Source organism: Drosophila pseudoobscura, chromosome X (genome assembly GCF_009870125.1).
Source record: "Drosophila pseudoobscura strain MV-25-SWS-2005 chromosome X, UCI_Dpse_MV25, whole genome shotgun sequence".
Taxonomy (NCBI): Eukaryota; Metazoa; Arthropoda; class Insecta; order Diptera; family Drosophilidae; genus Drosophila; species Drosophila pseudoobscura.
The window spans coordinates 4,260,963-4,272,842 of record NC_046683.1 but is presented as its reverse complement, the minus strand read 5'-3'; the positions used below and the strand labels follow the sequence as shown (position 1 = coordinate 4,272,842).

The 11,880-nt window shown below is 47.2% G+C and overlaps 1 protein-coding gene across 10 annotated transcripts; it reads left to right on the top strand.

Moving 5' to 3' along the window:
• The first annotated feature begins 1,217 nt into the window (after nucleotides 1-1,217).
• On the top strand, nucleotides 1,218-10,841 carry pod1 (coronin pod1). 10 transcript variants are annotated; one of them, XM_015185785.2, is made up of 15 exons: nucleotides 1,218-1,375; nucleotides 3,545-4,039; nucleotides 4,132-4,318; nucleotides 4,390-4,946; nucleotides 5,011-5,163; nucleotides 5,303-5,911; nucleotides 6,304-6,508; nucleotides 6,592-6,668; nucleotides 6,992-7,024; nucleotides 7,124-7,296; nucleotides 7,362-8,294; nucleotides 8,359-8,704; nucleotides 8,776-8,914; nucleotides 9,011-9,114; nucleotides 9,186-10,841. In XM_015185785.2, the coding sequence occupies exons 2-15, from the start codon at nucleotides 3,731-3,733 to the stop codon at nucleotides 9,276-9,278; spliced, it is 3,918 nt and encodes a 1,305-aa protein (XP_015041271.2). In that variant the 5' UTR covers nucleotides 1,218-1,375; nucleotides 3,545-3,730; the 3' UTR covers nucleotides 9,279-10,841. The 10 variants fall into 10 exon arrangements, with proteins under 10 accessions (XP_015041271.2, XP_015041269.2, XP_001355577.3 ...); XM_033382131.1 differs by having other exon boundaries at nucleotides 1,242-1,259; XM_033382130.1 differs by lacking the exon at nucleotides 1,218-1,375 and adding an exon at nucleotides 1,504-1,646.
• The last annotated feature ends 1,039 nt before the right edge of the window (nucleotides 10,842-11,880 follow it).

The window sequence follows — 11,880 nt, the reverse complement described above, 5'->3', positions numbered from 1 at the left end:
GACAAACATTTACGCAATTCCATAATATCTATTTCCTAGGGTATGAAAACTCGTGTTGCCCGCAACATAAATAAGACTAAGAATGGCCAATGAAAACTTGTAGCTGCAGCATTATGTTTTGCAGAAATGTTTAACGATTTTCATTGGTCCAAAGCAAAAATCGCGTCGCTCCCGTTTTAACCGGTTCGTAAATATGTTTGTGGCGGTATATTTAAACCCAATACATAAAAAACTAAATTTATATGGATATGGATATGGAGAAGTGGTGTATATCAAATACATATTAAAACTAACTTAGCAAACTGACCAACTTGGTAGGAAACGGCCGCGACAGGCCGTGTTAATATTCCCCAATAATTGCGGCATACTCTGAGCAACTGCCCGAATTTCTCTAGTTTGCGGCTTTTAAAGTGGCTCAGCCTGAATGATAGGTCCTGAAGGTCCAATTTTTGCCGAATAACATTCTGAATGTGTTCCACACAGATTCTGTTCTGTACAGTAATTAAGGTACATAATATAAAAGTATGAAATGGGACTCATTGTTGTCGACCGGTTCAAAGATAACCTTACCCAATTCAAGTTCGGCTATCGTACCTTCGACTGAATATAAGTAGTGCGCACCAAGCACAGCCTAGCTCAAACACCTTGCAATTTTTGGTAAAGTATCTTCTAGTATTTTTTGAGAGCGTTATGGACTCACCCTCTTCTCGAATGCACGAATGTAGTCATCCTGTAGCAATATATTTAGAGCCATGTCCCAGGTCCCATCGGATAAAAGTTCGTGGTCAGTATCGAATTCCTGATCGTTTGCCATCAAAATCCCAATTTTTTCAAAGATAATCTTAGAGCGTGGATAACGGAGGTTTTTCAAACTGGCGCCTCAATGGAGCTTACACAGGTGTCGCTTTTGATAACTACATATACATGTAGTTAGTGTGTAGTAGTCGTGTAGTTACCAAGTAAGGACATTAATTTAGTGAGCATATTGATGACCGTTTTTGTTGAAACCGTATTTTATAAACAAACCAATAAAGATTAGACATAATATATTAACCAGTCTTTTAGAAAGTAATTTATCAATGGGATACAATTATGAGTTCAGAGCTGATGGTCCTAGCTAGCTAGTAATATTCCACGGAATATCAAAATTGAGGAATATGTATAATATAATTTGAGCTCGTCAGTATATTTACGGTATATTTTGAAATTTGTGACGCAATGTCGATATATTTCTGAGGTTCGGACGGTATATTTTATCGGTAAGTCCGCGTCACACTGCTCGCGATGCACCTTAAAAAAAGCCGATAATAGAAATAATAGATAATAGAAAAGGGCCCCGCCACAATATCGCGGTGTGATTATAGAAAAGATTTTGGTAATAAATCTGTTACAGATCCTGTTATTTTTTTTTAAATATACTTCTGGTGTGTGTTTGCACCATCGGTGTGTGTGGTTTATGTGCGTTTGTGTGTGTGTGCAAAACTGCTCCTTTGTTTGCTCATCAAAAAAAACGGCGTCGGCTTCGCGCAGTTCTTGTTGTTTTTTGTAGTTTTAGTCATTGTCATTGCCGCTGCCGGCGCCAGGGTGTGTGCCGCCGCAAAGGAAAAAACAAAGGCCTCCTTTACATCCGTTTTTCGCGTTCATATGTGCGTGTGTGTGTGTGTGTGCCGATAATTAATTGCACGCAAGTTGCAGCAACTAGAAAGTTGCATTATTTCAAAAGCCTGTTACGGAAAATGTCAATAAATGCAAGATGCAAGAACAACAAAAACCAACCACCAGTAGAGAGAGGGTGTGCGTTTGAGAAGAGCAGAGCAAAAAAGAACAATAAAACAGTAGCAAAAAAGCTCTCGCTTGCCGGTTTATGCCCATTAGCCCAGCCCCTGCCCAGCCCGGCAGCCACCCCCAGCCAAGCAGCAGCAGCAGCAGCACACACCCACAGCGAGAAAGAGAGAAAGACAGTGTCGCGAGAGAGTGGGGGGAGACACCCATATTCCATATTCCTTGCACCCTTTGCACACGATGCACACAGCATAGCATAGCGCACACAAGATGCCGCTCCCTCTCTCCCTTTTTATGCTCTCTTCTCTTATGCATGCTCTCCCACGCCGGAAAGACCGGATCCCGTTAATATTGAACGGTGATGGTGGAGAGTAGAGATGGCAGCAGCAGCAGCAAGGTCTCCTCCTGATTGCACTTGTCGTCTCGGTCTCGGTATATCTGCAACCCGCTTGTTGGCGCATTTCATTTTTCTTTCGTTTTTCTAAATCACTTGACCCCATTACCTGGTAGCAAACCCAATACCTGATTCACTTGGCTGTTGCTGCTGGTGCTTCCAATCGCCTCTCCTGCTTCTGCGGCTGCGGCTGAGGCTGCCTGGCTAGCCTGGTGGTCATTTGTTTTGCCGCTTTCTAACGGACCAGTTGAATTGGCGCACGCGTCGTTTGCCTTCTGTTTGTTAGTCTCCTCTCTTTCTCGTTCTCTCTGTGTGTTGGTCACCTCCCAACCCCCCTGGATGACTGGCTGCACTTGGGAAATTATCCATCCACTGACGCTGCGTCGCTGCTGCTTCTGCTGTTGGAAGAAGAGGAGAAAAAGTGGTTTGCTCTGCTCTCCTCTTCCCGCGTGTGTGTGTGTGTGCGTGTGTGAGCAAGTGTGACAAACTCTCCAATTCTCCAACCCCCTGTTGTCAAGGGTCCATCAACTGTGCGTAGATTGCTGCCTGCCTGTCGAGGAAATTTCCATGGCAACCGTAGATCGGTGATATATGCATGCCATATATGGACTCATATGTAGGTGTGGCTCCTGTTCATACGACATACATATGTATGTATGTATATGTATTTGTATATCCAATGCACTTTAAGGGGGTAGGGTATACAAGTGTCGATTTCCCCCTCACATTTCCTGTTATACAAACAAATATTGCATACAGCAAAACGTACATGTGTTTGTGCGTGTGTGTGTGTGTTTGGTGTTGCTTATCCGGCTTTTTGTGGAACATCTTTGGATATTGTTGGATGGATGGAGTGATATATTCGCTGGCATTGAAGCCATTCTTCTGCTCCTCGCACTTGCTGCAATCACAGTCGACTTTAGCTTGCTTTCTCTTTTCAATCGGCAGCAGCAGCAGTATCAGGGGGGGGGGGGGAGTGGGTGTGGGGGAAGAATTTGCAACGGACACCGTTCCAATTCCATTCCAATGTATTCCAGTGTGTGTGTGTGTTTGTGTGTTGTGTTTGATGGCAGTGCAAGTGCCGTGCCGTGCCGGGAATCGCCTTATCAAAAAGCTGGCAGTTTCTTTTTCTGTCTCTGTTTCTGTTTCTGGCCTTATCGAGTGACTCACGGCAGAGCGGCGGCGGCGTCGGCGACAACAGGCCTTTGCTTCAATACCAGGAACTACATACTATAAATATATGTACATATATATTATATTATGCGAGTGCCCACAAACAGATGTGTGGTTGTGCCTCTTTTATAAAAAAAAAAAAAAAAAAAAACAAAAAAACTCTTTTATAGTATGAATATGCCTGCACTTTTCCAGACACGCACAGAGCCAGCGAGAGACGGGAGCCGAACAGATCAGCAGACCTGAACCCACCCCCACTCTAGCGATCTAGCGATCCAGCGATCCAGCAATCCAGCGATCCAGCGCAATAAACTCTCCTTTAGGCACATCGGATTGCTTTCCATTCGAGCAACAGCCACATCCTCAGTCACTCACAACAGCATGGCCTGGCGCTTCAAGGCTTCCAAATATAAAAATGCCGCGCCCATTGTCCCCAAAGCGGAGGCATGCGTCCGCGAGATCTGTGTGGGCAGCTATCAGACGTATGGCAACAATATCGCCGCATCGGCCGCCTTCATGGCCTTCAATTGGGAGCACACCGGATCGAGTGTGGCCGTCCTGCCGCTGGACGATTGCGGGCGCAAGAGCAAGACAATGCCGCTGCTGCATGGGCACACGGACACAGTGACAGACCTGAAGTTTTCGCCATTCCATGACGGCCTGTTGGCCACCGCATCGCAGGATTGCCTGGTACGGATTACATTATCCATTACCCATTCTCCTTCGCCCCCCGCCCGCCACTCCATCTTAATGCAATGGAGCTCTTCTTTTTGGTTTTGCAGGTGAAAATCTGGCATATACCAGAAAAGGGCCTGGAGCAGTCGCTCTCCGATCCGGAGGCCGTCTTCTCACACAAACAGCGGCGTGTGGAGACGGTGGGCTTCCATCCGACGGCCGATGGAATGATGTACTCGACAGCGGCCGGTTGCGTGGCCTTGTTCGATCTGAGGAGCCAAAAGGAGATCTTCTGTGAGTGCCTATGTCAAACCCAATGCTGGGCGAGCGCCGTCTAATTGGGTTCACCTTTTCCACTCACACAGCCAACAATGAGCATCCCGAGGTGATACAGTCGGCCAGTTGGCGCGAGGACGGCACTGTCCTGGCCACCAGTTGCAAGGACAAGTGTGTGCGAATTTTCGATCCACGCGCCTCCGGCTCACCCCTCCAAATGGTGGCTGAATCGCATCAGAGCATCAAGGATTCGCGAGTTGTCTGGCTGGGAGGGCAGCCGCGCATCCTTACCACCGGCTTCGATGCGGCCCGCCTGCGGCAGGTTATCATCCGGGACATCCGTAACTTTGGCACACCCGAAAAGACCCTCGAGCTGGACTGCTCGACGGGCATACTGATGCCACTGTTTGACCCCGACACGAACATGCTCTTCCTTGCCGGTAAGGGGGACACGACCATTAACTATCTGGAGATCACAGACAAGGATCCCTATCTGATCGAGGGACTGCGGCACACCGGCGAACAGACGAAGGGCGCTTGCCTGGTCCCCAAGCGGGCATTGAGGGTGATGGAGGCGGAGGTGAATCGCGTACTCCAACTGACATCCAATATGGTCATACCCATCATGTACCAAGTGCCCAGAAAGGTAAGAGAGAGAGAGAGAGGGGGAGAGAGATGCGGCTATAATTCTGGGTTTCCCTCTCCTCTAGACCTATCGCGATTTCCATGCCGATCTCTATCCGGAGACCACAGGCTACAAAACGGAGCTGATTGCCAGCGAGTGGCTGAATGGGAGCAATCAGGCGGTGCCCAAGATGAATCTGGACCCGGCAAAGCGGGAGCTTGGCGACGAGCCGATAATCGTAAGTGCGGGGCAGAGAAGGACGGGTCCAAATTCAGGAATAGGAGTATTCTATATAGATTAAGAGCAGGGTCTGGGCTGTCTATAGGTTCTATGCGATCTTTGATCTCTAATCCCCGTTTTCCCGGCCACCAATGCAGATCCATCGGGGAAATTTAAGCGATTTTGTGAAGAATCTGGAGAACCAGCGGGCCAATGGCCAAGGCAAGGGCAAGGCCACCGGCCAGAAGAGCCAGACACAGATACAGACACAGACACAGACACAACCCCCTAACCAGTCGGCCAAGCGAAACGACAACGATCACTTTGTGATGCTGAGCAAGGGCAACAATTTCGAGGAGAAGAACGGCAACGACAACAGCAACCAGAACGGAGCCGGCCAGAAGAAGAGCTGCTCCCAGGCGCAGTCGCAGCCGGACGGAGAATGCAGCGAGCTGATACGTAAATTTGAGGCCAAGTACAAGATCGATACCGAGAAGGATGTACGCGCTGCGGGTGGCGATGGCCACGACGACGAAAAGGAGTCGCCCACCGAACATTCGGCCGGCAGCAGCGAAGACGCCTCCGCCAGTTCGTCGGGTGCTCTGGACACTCACTCAGCCAGCGGCAGCAACTCCCCGCCCAAGCCGATGCCGCGCACATCGCGCAACAACTCCCTGCCGGAGGCCAGCGATTCGGCCGGCGAGAGTAGCAGCACCACAACCACGCCGCGGCCCAGGCCACGTACAACGGCAGCGACTGCCTACAAGGTGCCCCACTGTTATCCACTGTTGCAGATCCCCAGATCCACGTTTTGGTTGTTGTCCTTCGTTTTTGGTTTTGTAGCGTTGGTTTTTTGATATTTTTGCATCGTTTCTTTTTCGTCCTTGTGGATCTTATCGAATGATTTTTTACGATTTCGATATCGTTTGTAGATCGTATCGTTTGTATCGGTTTGGAGACCAGACCCCCACCTGTCTGCAGGCTCACTTTTTTGTTGTTTTTAGTGGCTCAGAAAATTATGATTTTCATCACCGTTTTTTTGCAATTATTTTCACATTTAATTGAGTGTAGAAATATGATTTTTGAGTGGCACCAATTTGTTTATACGTTTACGGTAGATTTCCATTGACTTACGCTATATTTTTGCCCACACGCACAGCCCCGATTGGGACCGAAGCCCTTCTCGAGCACCACGGGCGATGTGTCCTTTGACAAAGTGTTTGCCGTACCCTTGGCGCCCGGCTCCCATGAGAACATCTCGAACGTTGGCCAGGAGAGCGGGGGCAGCGGAGAGCCAGCAGCAGCCCCAACTCACGTACAGCCGTCAGCCAAGCCGGATCTCATTGTGGAAATCGAAATCAAAAGTGAGTGGAGACCCAAATCATAAACAGGGATGAAGGATTTCTTTAACACCGCTTCCTCTATCCCCATTCCGGTATGATTGCAGAGAAGAACGAACGGGAGACGGTGGCATCTGCCGGCAATGGAGTGCAAAAGTCACTGACAACATCGGAGCGGCGCAAGGTAAGCCTCTCTCCAAGGAGACGGACTCTCTCTCTCTTACTGCTGTAGTCCTCTAGTCCTTTTGCGACTACAATATGTGTTTGTGAAACGTTCCTTAATCTGTGATCTATAATCCGTAATCTGTAATCTGTAATCTGCTCTCTTCTGACCTCTCTTACATGCCTGTGCCACAACAAAATTCGCCTTATCTCGTGCCTAACTTTCTTTGAAACGCATCCTGACTACTTACTAACCACCCCTCCAAAATAAACTCCTCTGTCTACTACAACTTCCAACCGACAATCAACAACCAACAACAACAACAACTACTGGAACCACTGTAGTCCTCGGCTGACGATGATGAATCATCCGATAAGGTCTGCAACGGGGGGATCACCGATCACCACCCGAGTCCGATTGATTGCGCTAGCCAGCATTAATCACACTTTATTCTCTGTATCGTTTACCGCATCTAGATTTTCGAACAAAACTCCGAGTCGTCGGAGAATTCAACGGAGGGGGAGGACCGCACCGATGCCGATCTGCGGCGCTTCTCCTCGGCCCGGAGCAGCATTGCTGAGCGTCGACGTCTCTACGAGAATCGCTCCAAGAGTCAGGTGGACGAGAAGGCCCAGTCGCCAGTGCCATTGTAAGTGTGGAGGGGGGAAAGAAAGCCCCCTGTACAACATTCTCTCAATCGTGTACCTGTTGCAGGCGTCGCGAGCACTCCAAGGTGGAGCCGCTGAAGCCCAACCAGCAGCAGCAGCAACAGAGCACCTGCATCGACAGCAAGCGGATCTCGGTGCCTGAGGGAAAGCTGCTCGAAGAACATCGTCAGCAACGGGGCAACAATGGCGCGGCGAATGCCGCTGGCCTCAAGAAATCCGCCACGGAGGCTGCCTTCAGTGCCGCCTCGACCAAACGCACCTCGACCGTATTCGGCAAGGTGTCCAAATTCCGGCACCTGAAGGGCACGCCCGGCCACAAGTCCACACACATCGAGAACTTGCGCAACTTGAGCCGCCAGATACCGGGCGAATGCAATGGCTTCCACGCCAATCACGAGCGTGTGGCAGTGCCGCTGTCGGGGCCCGGCGGTAAGATAGCGATCTTCGAACTGAGTCGCCCAGGCCGTCTGCCCGACGGTGTCATTCCCTCGCTGGTGAATGGCAGCAACATCATGGACTTCCAGTGGGATCCGTTCGATGCCCAGCGCCTGGCCGTCGCCTGTGACGATGGCATCGTCAAGCTGTGGCACATAGCCGAGGGCGGCCTCAGCGAGCCAACAAACACGCCCGCCGGCGAACTGACCGCCCACCTCGACAAGATCTACTTCATCCGCTTCCACCCGCTGGCCGCCGACGTTTTGCTCACCGCCAGCTACGACATGACCATCAAGCTCTGGGACTTGCGCACCATGACCGAGAAATGCGCGCTGACGGGCCACTCGGACCAGATATTCGACTTTGCCTGGAGCCCATGCGGCCGCCTGGGGGCCACCGTCTGCAAGGATGGCAAGATACGCGTCTACAATCCACGCAAGTCGGAGATGCCCATACGCGAGGGCAACGGACCCGTGGGCACCCGAGGGGCTCGCATCACCTGGGCCGTCGAGGGACAGTACATTGTCTGCACTGGATTCGATAAGTATGATATATCCTTCCCATTTCGCATTTCCATTCGCCTATTTTCATTTAAATACATTCTACAGGGTCTCGGAGCGACAGATCAGCGTGTACAATGCCCAAAAATTGACGGCACCTCTGAACACGGCCAGTCTGGATGTGTCGCCATCGATACTGATCCCCTTCTACGACGAGGACAGCTCCACACTGTTCGTCACGGGCAAGGGCGACTCGACCATCTATTGCTATGAGATCACCGACGAGGAGCCGTACATCTGCCCGCTGTCGCATCATCGTTGCACATCGCTGCACCAGGGCCTCAGCTTCCTCACCAAGAACCACTGCGATGTGGCCAGCGTGGAATTCTCCAAGGCCTACAGGCTGACCAACACGACCATCGAGCCGCTCAGCTTCACAGTGCCACGGATCAAGGTGGGTGTCAAGACCAGCCTGTGTTCAACCTCCAACATCCAAACTCATGCTCGTGTGTGTGTTTTTTGCAGAGCGAGCTGTTCCAAGACGACCTCTTTCCACCCACGCGCATCACCTGGAGCGCCACGCTCAGTGCCGATGATTGGTTTGCCAGCAACAATGACAAGGCGGCTCCCAAAATCAGCCTCAAGCCGGAGGGCATGGAGACACGTGAGTAGTCGAATCTTCCTTTGTCCTTTGTCCTTTTCGCCCTATGCCCTGCTCTTAACTCTTTCTTCCCTTCTCTCTGTGCTCCCTGTGTTGCAGTGTCTTCAATACAACAAGTGCCAGTGCAGCATACAAAGAAATCGTTGGAGCAGCACGCTCAACTTGGCCAAAAGTCAGAGTACGAGATTAACAAACAGCAAGAGGTATAGCCCCACAACAACCCGCACAAAATGTTGTTGGGACTCATTAACTCAACATTTTAAACGACTTGCAGATCCAGAAATCGGTGAGTGCGCGCATGGAGTACACCACAAAGCTGGAGCAAGACGATATGGAGGGTGTGGACGAGAACGAGTGGCAGGAGTAGCAGCAACAGAAACAGCAACAGAAACGAGATTGGGAGTAATTTTACTATATATATATATTGACAGGACATGAAGCGGCTTTACAGCGACAGCAGCAGCAGAAAACAGCAAATAATATAACTCTCTCGTAGACAAGCCGAAAGCTAAAACTAATCCACACCATCATGGCCATAAGAAGGTCCTCCAATCCGTGCAGTATATGTATGTACATATATATGTGTATGTATGTTGTAAAAGGGGAGGAAAGGACAGACTGTTCCGTTCCCTTGGGTTTCCTTTCCATTCCTTATCCTCATCTCACTTCTCTCCTCGCCCTGCAGTTGCTCAAGAATTGCCAAATTACTGATCGTAAGCAATGTTTTTATTCGGTTTATTTCGGTTCGTTTTTTTTTGTTTGTTTAAAATACAAAATTTATTTGTAATTATCGATGGGTTTATTTTGTATGTGTACGTGTGCTACAATTACAATATTTAAGTAGTTAGTCCAAAATTAGTTTAGCCCGTTCAAATGACTTATAATTCATAATCATTTACACTTAATGGAATCCCTCCTGAGTTCTCGCGTCCTTAAGTTTGTGTTTGTGTTTGTTTTTTTATGTTTTTATGTGGCCATATACTAACGTATTTTTATAAGGACTCCTCTCCTCGAGTACCTCCCTCTCTCTCTTTCTTATGTATGTATGTGTATGTGTATGTGTGTGCGAACGAGAGGGTTTGTCTGTCTCTTTCTTTGTCATTTTCTGTCTAGTCTTTGCTCCATCGATCCTCCTTAAACCATTCCCCCACAACCCCCCACAAAAATACAACATATAGACTGTAACTGTAATAATTGCTGATAAAGATATAATGATAATGATTATGATAATGGATACGTTTCATATGCGTAAAGACAATTAATTTAACAAACAAAAACAAAAGAGAGAAAGCGAAACTAAAATGACAAAATCAAACATTGTAATCACAGAATCAAAGAAAACGATGAATGAACTCGAAAATTGTACGATTCCAAAATGTAATACTAACGAAAAGACTTGAAGAACAGATGAGCCAGATAGATAGTACCCAGATATTATACGTACATACAGATATACTATGTATTGTGTACATCAATCTGGCCATCTCCCTACCATATGATTCACAAACAAACAAAACAAAACAAAAAACGAGTTGCCATAAACATTTTGTGTGTAATATCCTTCGGAGGGGGAAGTAGGAAGGCAATAGAATTTTTGTACTTGCAATAGAATATAGTATATACCTATATACAAGCATACATACATATATTATACAAACATGACATAAACACACATATATATATATATATATATATTGATATATTTTGTATACCAATCGTAACTAAAAGGCCAACAACTCCCCCCATGGCTGAAACAACGACTGAAAACCAAACACACACACAGACACACACTCCAACAATAGACACTCGAACAGAACAGAACAGAACAGAACAGAGCAAAGACAGGCAGCAGACCAACGTATAAATTCTCGGGTAATGGGCAATATTGTGCTAGCCGCCTAGTGTGCTAACTGATAAAGGTTCTATTATACACAGATATACACATAAAATAGCTATAGGCATACACAACATATACTGTATACGTATATGTACGTACGACGCATGTCGCAAAGATTAATGCTGCCCCAAAATGCTGAAACAATTCCAAATCGAAAGTCCAAGTTGCATTTAACTCGTAAAACCCTATGGAACGACTGAACAAATGACTCACAAAGTATTCAAAAACACTGAACATTCTGATCTCCGGCCTCCACTCACATGATGATGATGATGATGATCGTTCGCCCACGCTCAGAGCTCTCGACAGAGGGTTCTACAGAGAGCAGGAGGCGGACGGGCGGGGGGAACACGGAGCTCCATTTGATATGATTATAAATGATATTTTGTATTGAAGAACGGATGGGATATGAAGTAAACCTAAACCTAAGCCTAGATACCCATAGATCCCCCCAGTATCCCATGCAAGCATTTTGTATTTATTAGCCATATTCGATTACGATAAACACACACACATATTTACAAGCGTATATATATATTTAGGAAACTTCTTTCGATTCTCTACGTCTCTCTCTTATTTCTATTACTATTTATATCTATATAAATATACAAATATAAAACTTGAAGCGAAATATGATATGAGAATGAATGTCGGCAATGGGACACGACTCACGACTCGAGAGAAGTGATTGTGGCAGGTGCAAGAGAAAGTAGTAGCAGCAGCAGCAGCAAAGGGAATCAGAAATGAAAATGCAAAATGCAAATGCGAATAAAAAGCATACACATTATTTATACAATTTATTTTACAGTACGATTATATATATCCGCTAAACCCCCATTAAAATCCAATACTCTAGCCCTAAGCAATAATTATAATATTATTAATAATAATAATGAAGGCAAAAATATATTTATATACATAATTCAATAAAAACAAATACAAAAAACTACAAAATATAATTCAAACCCCAAGAAAATCCATCAGTAACTTTCGATCTTTCGAGCTTTGGAACCACAATGTATCATGTATCGGTATCAGGTATCACGTTAGCCATCAACTTTGGAGTGCTGGG